Source organism: Rhodamnia argentea, chromosome 7, assembly GCF_020921035.1.
Source record: "Rhodamnia argentea isolate NSW1041297 chromosome 7, ASM2092103v1, whole genome shotgun sequence".
NCBI classification, from domain to species: Eukaryota; Viridiplantae; Streptophyta; class Magnoliopsida; order Myrtales; family Myrtaceae; genus Rhodamnia; species Rhodamnia argentea.
Window position 1 is genome coordinate 6,770,097 of NC_063156.1, and position 16,840 is coordinate 6,786,936.

At 40.3% G+C, this 16,840-nt stretch overlaps 2 protein-coding genes across 4 annotated transcripts in view; both read left to right on the forward strand.

Annotated features, from left to right (window-relative positions):
* The window catches only part of LOC115746805, a 959,385-nt gene that overhangs the window by 551,661 nt on the left and 390,884 nt on the right, over positions 1-16,840 (forward strand). The gene's annotated exons all lie outside the window — the stretch shown is intronic.
* LOC125315898 (holotricin-3-like) lies at positions 354-13,057 on the forward strand. 3 transcript variants are annotated; one of them, XM_048282151.1, is made up of 2 exons: positions 354-938; positions 12,465-13,057. In XM_048282151.1, the coding sequence occupies exons 1-2, from the start codon at positions 737-739 to the stop codon at positions 12,749-12,751; spliced, it is 489 nt and encodes a 162-aa protein (XP_048138108.1). In that variant the 5' UTR covers positions 354-736; the 3' UTR covers positions 12,752-13,057. The 3 variants fall into 3 exon arrangements, with proteins under 3 accessions (XP_048138108.1, XP_048138110.1, XP_048138109.1); XM_048282153.1 differs by lacking the exon at positions 354-938 and having other exon boundaries at positions 12,116-12,595; positions 12,650-13,057; XM_048282152.1 differs by lacking the exon at positions 354-938 and having other exon boundaries at positions 12,116-12,587; positions 12,642-13,057.

Here is a 16,840-nt window from a genome sequence, read left to right on the forward strand (position 1 = left end):
CTACAAAAGAAGAAGCCATAGAAGTGGCTTCAATCTCCATGGCCTTCGATGGCCACCGAGCTCGAAGCGGCTGAACTTCAGTTGCTGCAAGCTCGCCGAGACCTGGAGGTTCGGGCCATTGCCATCGGGCTTGATGAGCAACGGCGACAGCTTGCGGAGTCGAGCAACAGCAGGGCTTGCATATTCAATTGTGAAACCAAGGAAGAAGGGCGTGCTAGATCCTGCTAACGGAGGTGAAAAAGAAGGGAAAAAAACCGAAAAGAAAAGAAAAGATTCAACGTAGAGGTGTTGTTTCAAATTAATTTGTCCACGTCACATCATCGATGTGTCAGGTAAGACGACTTACGATGACCGAAGCGTTAAATCATTATTTCCGGATGAATTTTCGTCGGGAGGATTTGATTGGAGCATGAAGCGTCAGATCAAACTCACCGATAGTACAAAACCTTCCACGTGGAACGTGGAATTTCCAATCAAACTCACCAATAGTCTTGATGGACCCGCAACTTGTCTTGTCAACCTTTTGGTTCAACCATAGGCATTTTGCATTTGAAGTATTCAAACTTCGATGAGAAGCAATTTCGAAGAACCTTCGCCACGACTCGCAAGAAGTCCTGCACGTGAATTGTTTCCAAAATCGGAGTGGTCTATCGTCGTTATGGCCAGTAGTGCTTAATTGAATGTTCCTCGCCTCGGGAATAGTTGAGTTCTTGCGTCTGGTTCTCTCTGTGGAACGATGAGGAGCTTAATTGCGAGAGATTCGGGGGCTTTTGCAAGCGCCGGCGTTCGTCTTGATACTGATGGATCGGATCTTCTGCTGCTCAAGTTCGGAGTGATCTTCGTGGCGTGCTTGATCCTCCCGTCCATCGTAGTGTTCTCCTGTGCTGACGACGGCAACAACTCGTCCCGCTCTAGCAGCAAAAAGAAAAGGAGAGACGGCGAAGACGGAGGTGATGATGGCGGCGGCAGTGGTGGAGAAGATGGTGGCGGCGGCGGCAATCAGGGAGGCCACCACGGAGGCCACCACCACGTAGCCCACCACCACAGAGGTCACCATGGAGGGCACCAATTAGCCCACCACCACGGAGGCCACCACCACGCAGGTCACCACGTAGCCCACCACCACGTAGCCCACCACGGAGGCGGAGGAGGCGGTTTCGGCGGAGGAGGCGGTTGCGGCGGAGGCGGTGGAGGCGGTGGAGGAGGCGGTTGCGGCGGAGGCGGCGGAGGTGGCGGAGGGTGTTGAATTGAACCTATGTGAATGAATTGAAAAAAAAAAGTTCCATTTCAATAAAGTGGGATGCGATACTATGATTTGTGTCAGATTATATTTGGGTTACCATATAGTAGTAATTGTAATTTACATTTATTTTACTTAAGACTAATTGCATTCTCACCCTATATATAATATATATAGTTATATACAAAGATTTTTTGTATTCTTTATTTGTTATATTCATTTCTCTTTCATTATAATTCTCAACTTGATTTCAGAGGTAATTGTTGTCTAAGGAAATGCCCATCAAGTTTGTTCCATAGCCAGCCGCGTTGGCCGCCGTTCTCCCCCAAGCCCTCAGCTTCAAGTTGCAAATCGACATCCTTCCATTGCTCCATCTGAAAAATAGAGACCACCAACAGACTCGCTACCCTCATATGTGCTGAATCCAGAAACTCGTTGCAAACAGACGCCAAATGCCACCAGATTTACTGCCACATGTAAGATTTTGTAATCTTTATCAACGGTCATTCTCATTATACATGATTTTATCTGATGACAAATCAATTTGAACTTACTTATATCTACAGTGATTTTGTTGCCAATATAAAAAACATAATTTTCTTAATAAATATAAAAGTCTTTGATACTGATAATGCCGTGGCATATAAAGACATTGAATTTCTTAAAATTCTCTCTTCAGATTGTATTATCACTTGTAGGCACTTCCCAAAAAAATTGTCTAGCTGAATGTAAAATTATGCATAATTTAGGTGTTACGTGCACTTTTCTAGTCTCCGCCTCCTGTCCAAAATAGTTTCGGGGAGAGCCTTGCTTTACTATCAATGACACTCTTTCACCTATAATAAGACACATTTCTCCTTATGAGTAAGTTAGTGTCCCAATTACAATCTTCTTCGAGTCTTTGGTAATACTAATTTTGGAACTTCTTCCACTTGAATGCACGGAGTTGGAACCTCACACCCGTTTAAGCGCAAAGGGGATAGATGTTGGGATATTATCTCTAACCGTTTTCTTATGTCTTGTCATATTATCTTTTGGGAATACAAAATGTTCTCATCTCTTCATCTCTTCAAATCACGTCTCATGTCCCCTTCTTCATCAATCATTCTGTGGATCTATTCCCAGAAGATCTCACATCTCCGTCCACTTGTGAATTGTTGTCTCCTTATGTTCTTCTAATCTTGATGCAAGTCATTCTAGCCATAGCACCACGACACCTTCTAGCTCGCCTGCCTATCTTCAAATTCCATCGGTGGATAGTCTTTTCTCCTTTATTTGTAGACCCATTGGAGTAAGTCTTCTTCATCTTCATGATTGTGAAAAGGAAAATACTTCCCTAACAGTGCTGTCAAGGATAATACAATCTCAACTGTAGATCCACACACCATCACAGCGTGTTTTGCATACTTATTGATTGGGAGATTGTGTGGTCAGAAATAATCGATAGTACTATCTGGCTAGCAGTTTCCTTGTAAAAATTGCTCTACCGTTACTTTTCTTTTTGAACCTCACATAAATAGAGAAGCAAGCAGTAATACTCTTTGCAACAAGCAATGGCATATGAGGTGCAAGCTTTAGACAAATCTCAATATGGGATTTAATTGATTTGCCTCCCGATAAGCCTGTTGTAGGTTGTAAATGACTATACAAGATTAAAACGAAGGCAAATGACACTGTGGATCGCTAAAAAGCATGGCTAGTAGCGAAAGGTTCTACTTAAGAGTACACATTGAGTATGAAGAGTCTTTTGCTCCTGTTGCTATATGCAAACCAAAGTATCCAACAAGCATTAGCTCTCCCCGAAAAGGAGGTGATCCATCTGCACCTTCATTGAAGAAGTTCGTATGGTGCATCCTCTTTAGATGCACTCATTTTTCTAACAAAGTACGTCAATTCTGTTGAGCATTATATGGTTTGAAACTAGCTCCTAGTGCATGGTATTTCAAGTTTAGCTCCATAATGTAGTCCCTTGATTTTACATCCAATCCCCCTATCACCATGCTCTTTTTGTTCGAACACACGTTTGGTGAGTCTGTTATGTTGCTCTTATAGGTGGAGGACATGGTTATTACTAGAGATGATCATACTAGCATTTTAAAACTACAACAATAATTTAGTAAATAGTTTAAAATGAAAAATGTTGGACGACGCGGTTATTTTATAGGTTTTGGGATCACTTCACATTCCAATGGTTATTAACTTTCTCAATCAAAGTATGCCACTAATTTTCTTTCTAGGACAAGATTCACATACTACACGGTCGCTACAAGCCCTATTGAAACAACGACCAAATTTAATGCCAAAGATGAGACTCTTCTTTTGCATCATATACTCTATTGCTAGTTGGTCAACGTCTTATATATCTCACTGTTACTCGACTTAATGTTGCTTATGCTAACATTGTTAGTTCGTACATGACTGCGCCTCATATGACTTATTTTTCTGTAGTTTTTCAAATTATTCACTACATCAAGGGAACACTGTTTCATGGCCAGTTGCTCATAGTGGAAAGGCGATCTTGTGGTTGCCAACCCAGTTGGCATTTGAATAAATTGCTAACTCCAAGGGAGCTCACTTACCTCATGGCATAATAAGAAATAGACCACTATCACTCACTCTCATACAGAAGATGGAATATCGAGCTCTTACTAATGTAGCATTAAAGTTAATATGGTTGTGATAAGTACTAGGAAACATTGGATTGTCATAACAGTGTAACAGTCATATATTGTGATAATTGAAGTGCTATCCAAATATCACATGAGCACAACAAATGCATTGAACTCGATTGTCATTTCATTTGATATCATGTGCATAACTAGCACTATACGAGTCGTCTCTGCTTCATATATTGATCAGAGTGCCGATATCTTCACCACGGTACATCCACTTGGACGTTTTTTGGACCTTTTATCCACACTCCAGTTAACTTCTTTCTAGCCATCTTAAGATTGTGTATGTAAGATTATGTTAAGATTACTATTTAGGGTTAAGTTAATTGTAATTTATCTTTATTGCACTTAAGCCTAATTGTATTCTCACCCAATACATGCAGTGATGTCGTATTCTTCGTTTTGTTATATGTTGCATATTACATTTTTCTCTTTCATCTCAATTCTCAACCCTCGATGAAATTTGATGGGCCTTTAGCCACTCTCGTTCGATGTGTTGTTATGCCATTTAAGCCTTCGCTAAATTCTTTGAAAGTCAAGAGGAACATGTAAATGGGGGCGCCAAACCCCACCAACTGACTAATACTGCAATCTAAGAAGCTTGTCCAATTGTACCACTTGGATGGATGATTTTAGACAAGATAAATAAATATTTTTAACCTAAGGCTTTGTAATTTTTTTTTTTGAAAAATGAATAATTTGAAAAATATTTTCCTAAAAGTGATAATTGTATCGCTTAAAATAATTACTTAATGAAAGAATGTTTTCATTACGGACAACAATTTATGTGTAAAAATTTTGGTAAACGATGACAATATTTTTCGATCATTTTTTTTTTTTGTAAGCGATATAGGTGATGGTCCAAACCCTGCAAATGGCGAGAAGTCCCTGTGGAGTAGGTTTTCACCGATCGACGTATGAACACTTGTAGAATGACTTCTATTAATAATTAGTTTCATTATTTGTTATAGAGTGAGAATTTTTTTCATCGAAACCCTTGCGATAAGTAGCCGAAAGAGAAAGCATCAACTATCTTCCATACGTGATTGGATTTTTTTTAAGAAAATATTTTTCAAATTATTTATTTCAACAAAGCGGATGGAGCTTTAGTTTAGATGTAATGATACTGGTGTATAATGATTAAGTCATGTTAAATCTTTGTACAACATGCAAATGTGCTCCCTATCCCTCTTCAGTGTCCGCAAATCCCAATTCAATGACGATGTCGCTGTCCTCAAAAGCATCCTCACCTATTCTAAAAAACATAGTACAAGTTTTGCAATCTATCGATAATCAAATCAAGTCTAGTCCATCACAGTGTTCATAACCCTTACAATCCGACTATAGAAAAACCTGACTTTATGCCAGATGTAGGCAAATCGTGGTATTAAAGCAGGTTATTTTCACATCCTATCATATTTATTATTTGATATAAATGATATACCGGTGCAAATGAATATGAAATTACACAAACAGACCTGGCAAGAATCTCTCGCAACAATTCTTGCCTACTTCGTTTTTAATTGCTTATTGTTTATTATTTTTCCTCTCTTTTTTTATATTTTTCTTATATTTTATTTCTTTTTTCGCTTCCATCATTCTCTAATAATATTTTATAAAAAAAAATAAGCTATACTAAAACACCTAAATGTGTTATAAACATAAATACTGAATAAATATTTATATATTGAAATTTTACTATAAGATAGAAAGACATTCGTCTATATAAACACCCCGTCCCCCCCTCCTCGCGGTCTCTCTTTCTCTCTCTGACATTGCTTTTTTTCTTAGAGCTAGGGAAAATCTTGAAATGGTACACATATAGAAAATTATAACCTTTAACTACTAAAAATTTCAAACTAGTACATTTGTGATAAATTTATCCTTCATTAACTTTCGTTAAATTTTACCGTCAAACTGTTGAGTTAGATGACACGTGGCAGTTGATGAATGTATCAGCTTGGAGTTTTACCCTCCATTTGTCACAAACGTATCAATTTGAGATTCTGTTATTAATCTAATTTAACGGAAATTAATGGAGGGTAAAATTTAGGATTTTTTATGTTCAAAAAATTAGTTTGAAGAAAATTTATTACAAATATATTAGTTTGAAAATTTTCATGGTATTATTTTTCTTTTTTTAAAACAATCCAACGTATTGCGAAATACTGTTCCACATATCATTCAAATGATATTATAAACGCCACATGGGGATGCTTGTTTGTCGTATCGGCAAAATTGGTTTTGTTGTTTTTTTACCTTAGGGCTTGATTACACTAGATTCAATGTGATTAGGATTTAGTTGACATGGAGCCAAACGTCTAGGCTGTCAGTGCAATTTCTCATTAATTTTTATGGTCTTATTTGAATAGTTTACTACTTCACGCTTATTTGTTAATTTTGTCGGAGGATTGAGAATCACGTGACACCGCGAACCTAGATAAGTTTTTGAATTAAAGTTAACTTTAACGAAATTTCAGATTTGTCACGAAATTTTGAGTCCTAAAGCAAGATAATACGAGAGATCACAGTGATTTTCTCAGGAGCCGGGATAAACATGATCCAGCGCCGTACCAACCGATGTATAAACGTATATAAATATGCAATATGGCGTACGATCCTTTCTATCTTTGAGTGTCCAGATGAGATGGCTCTTGCGTTTCTCAAGTCCTGTTTCTCTTGTGCCCACCATGGCGGCCACAAATCCGGCTCTCCCCGCGAAAACAAACGGGGAGCGGAAACGGCAAATCGGGAGGTGGCATCGGCGGCAAAGGCGTAACTGATGGCTCGGCTGTTGCTAATACTCTCTTCTACAGCTCTATGTATGGAGTTGTAGTTGACGGTGGAGGCGGAGGCAGAGTCGGAGGTGGTGGTGGAGGCAACCACCATCACATGGGTTGAGGTGGAGGTGACCATCGTCAAGGCCAAAACGGAGGTGGCCACCACCACTGCCACCATGACGGAGGCCATCATGGAGGCGGGTATAGTGCCAGCGTTGGGCATCATGGCGGACGTCAGGGAGGCGGCGGTTTTGGTGGAGGCGGACACCACCACGGTGGAGGCGGTTTTGGCTTTGGTGGTGATTTTGGTGGAGGCGGACACCACGGGCATTGAGGGATAAGACGTTGACCGAAGGATAGTGAAAACAGTATTAGATTCTCGATTATCTTGATCTGTTCAGCTTTTTACGTAGGTATTTTTGGGATCTTTGTGATTACCATTACCATTTACTGTACTTATCTAAAGATTTATTTCTCGCCATGATTCTTGTTTTTTTTTTTTAATGAGGCTAAATAAAATCTTTGTCGACTTTCTTTTCTCTTCCTCTCTTTCTTTATTCGGTCTCTTTTCTTTGTATTTAAAACAATTACTTGTGAAATTTAGGATAGATAACCAAAAAGCATAAGCATGTGTTTTGTTCCCACTCCACCACGGTAGATTTGTCCTTTTATGGTATCGAGCTACCATTCTCTATGAAGTGGGCCGAAAATAATTAAAGACTATGTTGTTGACTAACTATAAGTATTTTTACGATAATGGTAAGTGTCAATCAAGAGTGATCGATTTCGTGATGGGTAGGTTCTTGGAATGTGAACCTAAGCCCAGGTTCTAGTTTTTGAAATCTAGATCCTACATGCCAGTTCTGTCTATTCTACTTAGAAACTTTGTTTTGTTTCAATTTTTTTTTTTTAACAATAGAGATATTTCAAAAGAATAATATTCAAATGTTATTTCATACTTTTCAAAGCGGTAAATTTCAGAATAGATTGTCGAAAGGACAACCATGTCTTTTTGCTAAGTTAATTTCGTAGATTTGTCCTTTTAGGTTGAATTGTTAGGATAGGATATATTTATGGGAAAAAGCTTAGCTGACCGTCCCACCAAGTCAGACGGAGGAACGGTCAACTATTTACCATAAATAGTTTGCTGAAACCAGATCACTTGTTGATCCGATTTCACTTCACATTCTTTTTTCATTTTTTACTTTTATGTATTTTTTATTGTGATCTAAAATTAGAAAATAAAGTATACAAGATAATTATATTTCTATCCGCGTGAACGCACCACATATCCACCTGATATGCTTGCCGGTCAAAAGTCTACGGCTGACATTTGCGCCCGTAGCTGACTCATTGGTACGCATTACATTGGATCGCGTCGTCTGAGGTTAGTTTTTGTCCCTGATGGGTCGCTTGTGTTTCCTTGCATGTTTGTGAGTAGTCTCTTGCTTGTTTCCTGTAGTTTCAAATAAGGCAACCGAACAAACATGAGGCAGCAGTGTTATTTCTAACTCAGTTTAAGAAAGTTCTTAAAAGAGAACCGAGGGACCATAACACCATAAAAATAGATCGCCCTAAAACAGAAATCAGTGACACGAGTTGTGATCTTTATTTTGGCATTCGGGTGGGCCATCTTGTGTTGTGTGTGCCGCTGGCCGTATTCATGTGATTTGTAACAGCCGTAGTGACATTAGATTTGCTCTCTACCGAGTTGATTATCATGACGGTAAACATTCATGCAAGGTTCCAGGTTACAAGCGAGTATAACAACCGTGCCGAGTATTCAACTATTGTTACTTATTGCTTTAAGATGCCAAGTTTTGTGCTCTTCGATGGTGGAAGCGGAGCGATCAGAGTTTGCTTCTCTTTCTAATTGCGGGTATTGTTCAAAGATACTATTATCAACAATTAAATTGCTTTTCCTTGGGGATTGCAAATTTGCAATTTAACTAAAGGCTATGATGTTGACTCACCGTAATTATTTTATGGTAATAGTTAGTGTTGGTCGTGAGTGATCGGTTTTGGATTGGCTAGGCTCAGCAGCCAGAATCGAAAACCTATACTCTAAAAATTTGCAACCCTAACCGGCTCGCGGATAGACTGTAGTATTGATTGAGCAATTTTGACACTTCGTTTAGTTGAATGCGCCTCGATTTCCGTCACCACCACTAATAATTGTCGTTTTCTAGGCCTGTGGTTTTACGACAAGGAACCTAAGGCCTCGGTGCTTGGAGCATCATGGAGAAGACTTAATCGAACTGAATTTAAAGTGGTACGCTTGTTATAAATTTTTTCAAATTATTTTTTTTATGACAAATAATTCTAAATCAGTACACATTTAACAATTTATCCCGAATTATATATTTTTTTACCATAAAAAATTTCAAACTAATACACCTTTGATAAATATACCCCAAACTAATTATTTTACTACCACAAACTCCAAACCGATACAATTGTGACAAATGTACCATTCATTAGTTTTCATTGAATTTTTTTGTGAAATTGCTGAGTTAGATGACGGATAGCGGCTAACGGGTGTACCGGTTTATGATTTTTGCCCTCTATTTGTTACAGGTATTTCAGTTTGAGATTTTCTATGATATTAACACAATTAAACGGAAATTATTAGAGAATAAATTTATCACAAGTGTTTCAATTTAGGATTTTTTATAGTAAAAAATTTAGTTTAGAATAAATTTATCATATGTGTACCGGTTCAGATTTTTTTGTAGTTAGAAATATAGTTTGGGGTAAACTTGTCATAAGTGGACAAGTTTGGGGTTTACTGTGGTAAAAAAAATAGTTTAAGATAAATTTATCACATGTATACTAGTTTGAGGTTTTTTATGGTAAAAAAAATAATTTAGGGTAAATTCGTCACAAGTCTATAAGTTTGAGGTTTTTCTGGTATTAATCCAAAAGAAAGGCAGTTAGTTGTTTGCTTTTGAATGCTATATTTGAAAACGGTAACATGGATTTTTCATTCATGAGTTACAAATTAATCGACAAGGCCCACTTATAAATTTTTAGAGTACTCGGGAATTTACTACTCGATGTGTGATGATAAATCATCCTTCCATTTGTAAGTCACAAATTATTTGATCGGCCCAATTATAAAGTTTTATAGCACTTGGTTATATACCACTGGATACTCGTTAAAATCTTAGGCGCAAGTGGTGAAAATTGCTTTCAGCATTAACTCATCCTAGTAAATAGCCTATTTCCTAGAAAAACTGCAACTTTAGATTTCATCCTAATTCTACTCAGAATTTTTTTACAAAGGACTCTCAACTTTAGTGTAGTCTCAATTCTGTCCCGAACTTTTTAAAAGAAAAAAAAATCACAAATCTGCTTGAACTTTTTTTCAGTCTAAAAAAATCACGAACTTCCAATATAGTCCGAAATCTCTATTCCCGATAACCCTTCATGCAAAAAGCCTTGATTAGTTGTTTGACATGGTGTTTCCACATCGGCAACAAATGTACATCAGCAAGGTAATGTGAAAAATTATCTCCAAATTGAAACTGTCCATTGACATAAAAGTTAGGAACGACTAACGACGCTTTTTAATGGATGGCTAACAAGGGAAGATTTGAGTATAGAGTTAAAGTTTGTGATGTCTTTAGACAAAAAAAAAATGCTAGTGACAGATTTAGGATTAGAACTAAAATTGGAGTTCCTTTTAGACAAAAAAAAAAAGAGTTCGGGCAAAATTTAGACCTTGAAGTTTTTTCTAGACCTCAAAAATTTTAAGACAGATTTGGACTACACTTAATGTAACGACCCTGTTCGACGAGGGCGGGCAGTGGTCATTGTGGCTAGAGGGCCAGGACAATGAGCAGTTCCTAACATGCTTCTAGGATGGTGAAGGGGGAAGGAGCGAACCGAGTTATGCACTGAACAGGAATAGAGCGATTTTGAAATATATATGTAAAAATTAGAATTAACTCACAGGGGCGCCTTTTGACGTAACAGCAATGCTCAGCTTTAAAACTCCAAAGATGAGCATGCTCGAGTGGTAGCACTCCTAGGACGGGTGACCTCCTGTGAAGGTGTTCAATTATACAAGAAAAGACAAAACCGTGAGGCTAGGTATAAGATGGGTCAAAGCAAACAATTCCTCAATGAGTTAATCTAGGACGAGGCGCCACACTTAAAGTTTGAAGTTTTTCACAAAATTAAGCGTTCGGTAAATTGAAATTAGTCTTTAGTTGGTATGTGTTATTGGAAGCAAAGTTAGTGGGAAAATTGCTATTTCAATCATAAACCCAGTGCACAGACTCCAATTTAATTTATAACCTTTCAATTAGGCCGATATAATTTTGAATATTTGCGTAAAATTTTGACATAATCCTTCCGGCCAATTCTCATCTGAAATTATTGACGTGGCAGTCCAATCATCTTGATGGTCCTATGTGTCATGGCCATCAATCTGACGTGGAAGCCTTACTCAAAACGACACGGTTTTGCTTAATTTTTATTTTATTTTTATCTTTTTTTTTCCTTTTCCTTTCTTTTTTTCCCTTTCTGTCCACTGTTTATTTTTCTCCGAAAGCGTAAGCACTTAATGGCAACAAAAAATTTGAACATGACCATCCATGTCAGCAAGCTACAATTCAAATCACGCCCGGCAACTCTTCAACTGTCTCAATTGACGAACTTCTACAACTCCATGAGCTGACAGAAAGTGCGCTCATTGGATTTCTTTTTGGCTTCTAGAATCTGAATTCCCTCCGAATGAGAAGTAAAAAATTGGAACCCCCAAAATTCAATGAGCTTCACGATGATTTAATGCCCCTTAAAGCACGAAAAATCGCCTACAAAAGAAGAAGCCATAGAAGTGGCTTCAATCTCCATGGCCTTCGATGGCCACCGAGCTTGAATCGGCTGAACTTCAGTTGCTGCAAGCTCGCCTAGATCTGGAGGCTCGGGCCATGGCCATCGAGCTCGATGAGCAACGGCGACAGCTTTCGGAGCCGAGCAACAACAGGGCTTGCATATTCAATTGCGAAACCAAGGAAGAAGGGCGTGCTAGATCCGGCTAATGGAGGTGAAAAAGAAGGGAAAGAAATCGAAAAGAAAAGAAAAGAAAAGATTCTACATAGCGGTGTTGTTTCGAATAAATTTGTCCACATCACATTATCGACGTGTTAGGTAAGACGACTTACGATGACCGAAGCGTTAAATCATTATTTCCGGATGAATTTTCGTTGGGAGGATTTGATTGGAGCATGAAGCATCAGATCAAACTCACCGATAGTACAAAACCTTCCACGTGGAACGTGGAATTTCCAATCAAGCCCACCAATAGTCTTGATGGACCCGCAACTTGTCTTATCAACCTTTTGGTCCAACCATAGGCATTTTGCATTTGAAGTATTCGAACTTTGATGAGAAGCAATTTCGAAGAACCATCGTCACGAGTCGCAAGAAGTCCTGCACATGAATTGTTTCCAAAATCGGAGTGGTCTATCGTCGTTATGGCCAGTAGTGCTTAATTGAATGTTCCTCGCCTCGGGAATAGTTGAGTTCTTGCATCTGGTTCTCTCTGTGGGACGATGAGGAGCTTAATTGCGAGAGATTCGGGGGCTTTTGCAAGCGCCGGCGTTCGTCTTGATACTGATGGATCGGATCTTCTGCTGCTCAAGTTCGGAGTGATCTTCATGGCGTGCTTGATCCTCGCGTCCATCGTAGTGTTCTCCTGTGGCGACAATGGCAACAACTCGTCCCGCTCTAGCAGCAAAAAGAAAAGGAGAGACGGCGAAGGAGGCGGCGGAGACGAAGGCGATGATGGCGGCGAAGACGGAGGCGATGATGGCTGCGGCAACAGTGGAGGAGGCAGCAGCGGCGGAGGCGGCGATCATGGAGGTCACCACGGAGGCCATCAGGGAGGCCACCACCACGGAGGTCACCATGGAGGGCACCAATTGGCCCACCACCATGGAGGCCACCACCACGTAGCCCACCACCACGCAGGTCACCACGGAACTCACCACCACGTAGCCCACCACCACGTAGCCCACCACGGAGGCGGCCACCACATGGGACACCATTGAGGCCACCACTACGGAGGCCACCGCCACGAAGGCCATAAAAAAGGAGGTGGTTATGGTGGTGGAGGTGGAGACCACGGCAGTGCGGCGGTGGTTGCGGCAGTTGCAGCGGAGGTGGTGGAGGGTCTTGAATTGAACTTATATTCATGAATTGAAAAAAAAAAAATTAATTTCGATAGAGTGGAACGCGATATTGTGATTTATGTTAGATTATATTTGGATTACCATATAGGGTTAATTGTGATTTACATTTGTTGTACTTAAGACTAATTGTATTCTCACCCTATCCATAATATATTGTTATATATTAGGCTTTTTTTAATCCACAGGATGTTACATTCATCTCTCTTTCATTACAATTCTCAACTTGATGCCGCCGTTCTCCCCCAACTCCTCGGCTTCAAGTTGCAAAGTCGACATTCTTCCTGCTCCATTGAAAAAGTAGAAACTACCATCAGACTTGCCGCCCTCACATGTGCCGCATCTAGAAACTCTTCGCAAACGGACGCCAAGTGCCACCAAATTCACCGTCACATGTAGGATTGTGTAATCTTTATCGATGATCATTCTCGTTATACATGATTTTATCTTATGACAAATCAATATGAACTTACTTGTATCTACAGTAATTTTGTTGCTAGCATAAAAACATAATTTTCTTAATAAATATAAAAGCCCTTCATGCTGATAATGCCGTGGAATATAAAGACAACTAATTTCCTTAAAGTTCTCTCTTCAGAATGTATTATCACTTATCCTTCACGTTCGGGCACTTCCCAAAAAAATTGTTGAGCTGAATGTGAATAGATGCATAATTTAGGGGTTACATGTACTTCTCTAGTCTCCGCCCCTTGTCCAAAATAGTTTTGGGGAGAGGCTTGCTTTACTGCCGTATACACTGTCAATTGTGCTATCTCACCTATAATAGGCCACATTTCTCCTTATGTGTAGGTTAGTGTCCCAATTACAATCTTATTCGAGTCTTTGGTGATACTTATTTCGTACATCTTCCATTTGAACGCACAGAGTTGGAACCTCGCGCCCGTTTATATTGTTTCCCTAATTATGTCATTGCGCGCAAAGGGGATAGATGTTGGAATATTATCTCTAATCGTCTTCTTGTGTCTCGTCATATTACTTTTTGGGTTCCCATCTCTTCATCCCTTCAAATCACGTCTCATGTCCCCTTCTACACCAATCATTCCGTTGATCTATTCCTAGCATATCTCACACCTCCGTCCACTCGTGAATTTTCCTCTCCTCGTGTTCTTCCGATCTTGATGCGGGTCATTCTGCCATAACACAATGACTACTCCTATCATGTCTGCCCATCTTCAAATTCGTCCGGTGGACATTCTTTTCTCCTCAATTTCTGGATCCACTCGAGTAAGTCGACCTTTCTCTTCATCTTCGTGATTATAAAAATTACTTTACCGTTACTTTCGTTTTTGAATCTCACACAAATAGAGAAGCTAGCAATAATACTCTTTGGCAGCAAGCAATGGCATATGAGGTGCAAGCTTTAGACAAATCTCATCATGGGATTTGATTGATTTGTCTTCTGATAAGCTTGTTGTAGGTTGTGAATGAGTATACGAGATTATAACAAAGGCAGATGATACTGTGGATCGCTACCAGCACGGCTAGTAGCGAAAGGCTTTACTCAAGAGGACAACATTCAGTATGAAGAGCCTTTTGCTCCTGTTGCACATATTAATACTATTCATATTCTTCTTGCTATTGCTACGGTTAAGCTCCGGTCTCTATTCCATATGGATGTTAAAATGTTTCCTAAACCGTACTGGTCTACCATCGATATGGCCACTACTTAATTGAATGTTCCTATTTCCCAAAAAAGAAAATTGAATGTTCCTTGCCTCGGGAATAGTTGAGTTCTTGCTTCTAGTTCTCTCCGGGGGACGATGTGGAACTTGATCGCGAGAGATTGGGTGGCTTTCGCAAGCGCCGGCGTTCGTCATGGTGATGATGGACCTGATCTTCTACTGCTCAAGTCCGGAGTGATCTTCATGGCGCGCATGATCCTTGCGTCCGTCCTCGTGTTTTCCTGCGGCCACAATCCCAACAACTCGTCCCGCTCTAGCAGCAAAAAGAAAAGGAGAGACGGCGAAGGAGGCGGGCAGAGGCAATGCTGGCAGAGTTGATGAGGGCAGCGGCGGCGAAGACGGAGGCGATGACAGTGGCAGTGGAGGCAATGACGGCAGCAGCCATCCTGAAGGTCACCTCGGAGGCCATCAAGGAGGCCTCCACCATGGAGGTCACCATGGAGGCCACCTTCACGTCCACCACCACATAGCCCACCACCACAGAGGCCACCACCACGGAGGACACCATTGAGGCCACCACCACGTAGGCCATCATGGAGGAGGTGGTCATGGTGGTGGAGGTGGACACCACGGCGGCGGAATTTTAGGGAGAGTAACATGTAAATAGAGTCATAAACCCCGTCCAATTGACTCAAAATTTTCGAGAACAGTAACTTATCAGCGCTCACAAGTTAGCAAGATCTAACAAAGTAAAGAACTTGCATTGGAAGCAAAACCAAAGTTCATGAAATTTAGTAATTTACCGTGGTAGAACCACTATATGAGGAATTACCAACGCCCAATTCAATGCTAAGTTGTAAAGCTCCATCATTGAAGTCATTAGCAATAACAAGTAATGACTTGCCGACGTAGCCTGCTTTTAGCTAAGTAATTACCAGCGAGACGAGAAACTTACCATTTTCAAGTGGAATAGTAAATTTATAACTCCTTCGGAAGTTTACCACTTTGCAAATGGACACACTTGTGAAATTTTGTGAAGTGCTGGAGAATCAATTACTGGATTTTCGTGGTATCATTATCATTTCATTGGTAAGTTACTAACTACTAGGCGAGAATATGTTTTATTCACACAATTCACAACGTTCAACAAGCAATCGATATTTCATTATTCATGGTGTAGTACTATTTGTAGCAGCGGTCGAGGATGATAAAATCTTTATATTGGTGGTAAGTTGCTAATTAATTGAATGAGCCCCACTTTTAAAATTATGAAGGCCTAGGCTTCCAACCAGGAGCGCTCGGGCCTCGCATCGGCTTCGACAGCACTTAAGTCACACATGAAAGCAAACAAAAGATTGTTACAGTTTTCATTTTATGAGTATTTTGAGTGCGTTCTCTGCTTGAGATTGTAAGCGATGGACTTCATTAGTGGTGTGCATGATCCGAGTCGGTCCGGTCCCGGTATGGAACTGAGAACCGAACCGGTAATCCCTGTCCTCAAATTTTCAGGACCAATGACCAGATAGGGACCAACGGTCCGGTCCCTATGGGACCGCTAACACCAACAGCTTATAGAAATCTAACCTTCGGATCTAAATTAACAACTTTCGATCTCAACCATCCAACCTAATAATACATATACATGACTAACGTACAACTATCATATGAGATCGAAGCAACCAAGTGAGGGTGGAGACGAGGAGAGGAAGCGATGAGTCGACGACGCCAATGGTTGCAAGATGCTAGTAGAGCGACGATGCCGATGAGTGAGAGATGGGACCGCAACAAAAGCGAGCGGAGAGACAAAGGCGAGAGGAGAGAGCACCAAGTAGAACTACATTGCGAAAGCGAGATGTAAGCATCGAGCGAGAAGAGAGGAGTGAATGTCAAGCAGAAGATGGGAAAATTAGGTTAACTAGTTCTTCAAAAATTTTAATTTTTTGTGTGTGTATATGTGTGTAATGAATTGCTAGTCATAGAATATTATTCTCGTCAAACTTAAGCCTAAATTATAATTATATATACTTTAGGCGATCCGGTCCGGGCAGGTCGATTCGGACCCATCCACCATGGAACCGGGGAACGGACCACCAAGCCATCGATTGGGATTGGGGACCGGACTACTCTCCTCAAGGTCTGGACCAACCCGGCCGGTCCAGTTCGGTCCGATCTCGGTGCGCTCGGGTCCATCCGGTCCAGTTTGCTCACCCCTAGTCTAATGTTTTTTGGTTTGATAAAGATCAAATGGGTGGATTTGTGTACATAAAGCACATGCGCGCTCGTGAGAGAGGGATGAGAAGAAAAATGG

What these genes read in the sequence shown, in the direction of transcription:
- LOC125315898 (XM_048282151.1), top strand. Translation starts at nt 737, where the DNA reads ATGAGGAGCTTAATTGCGAGAGATTCGGGGGCTTTTGCAAGCGCCGGC. An exon ending in CAAAAAGAAAAGGAGAGACG is followed by an intron (nt 939 to 12,464) that starts GCGAAGACGGAG and finishes ACGGCGAAGGAG; the next exon opens with GCGGCGGAGACGAAGGCGAT.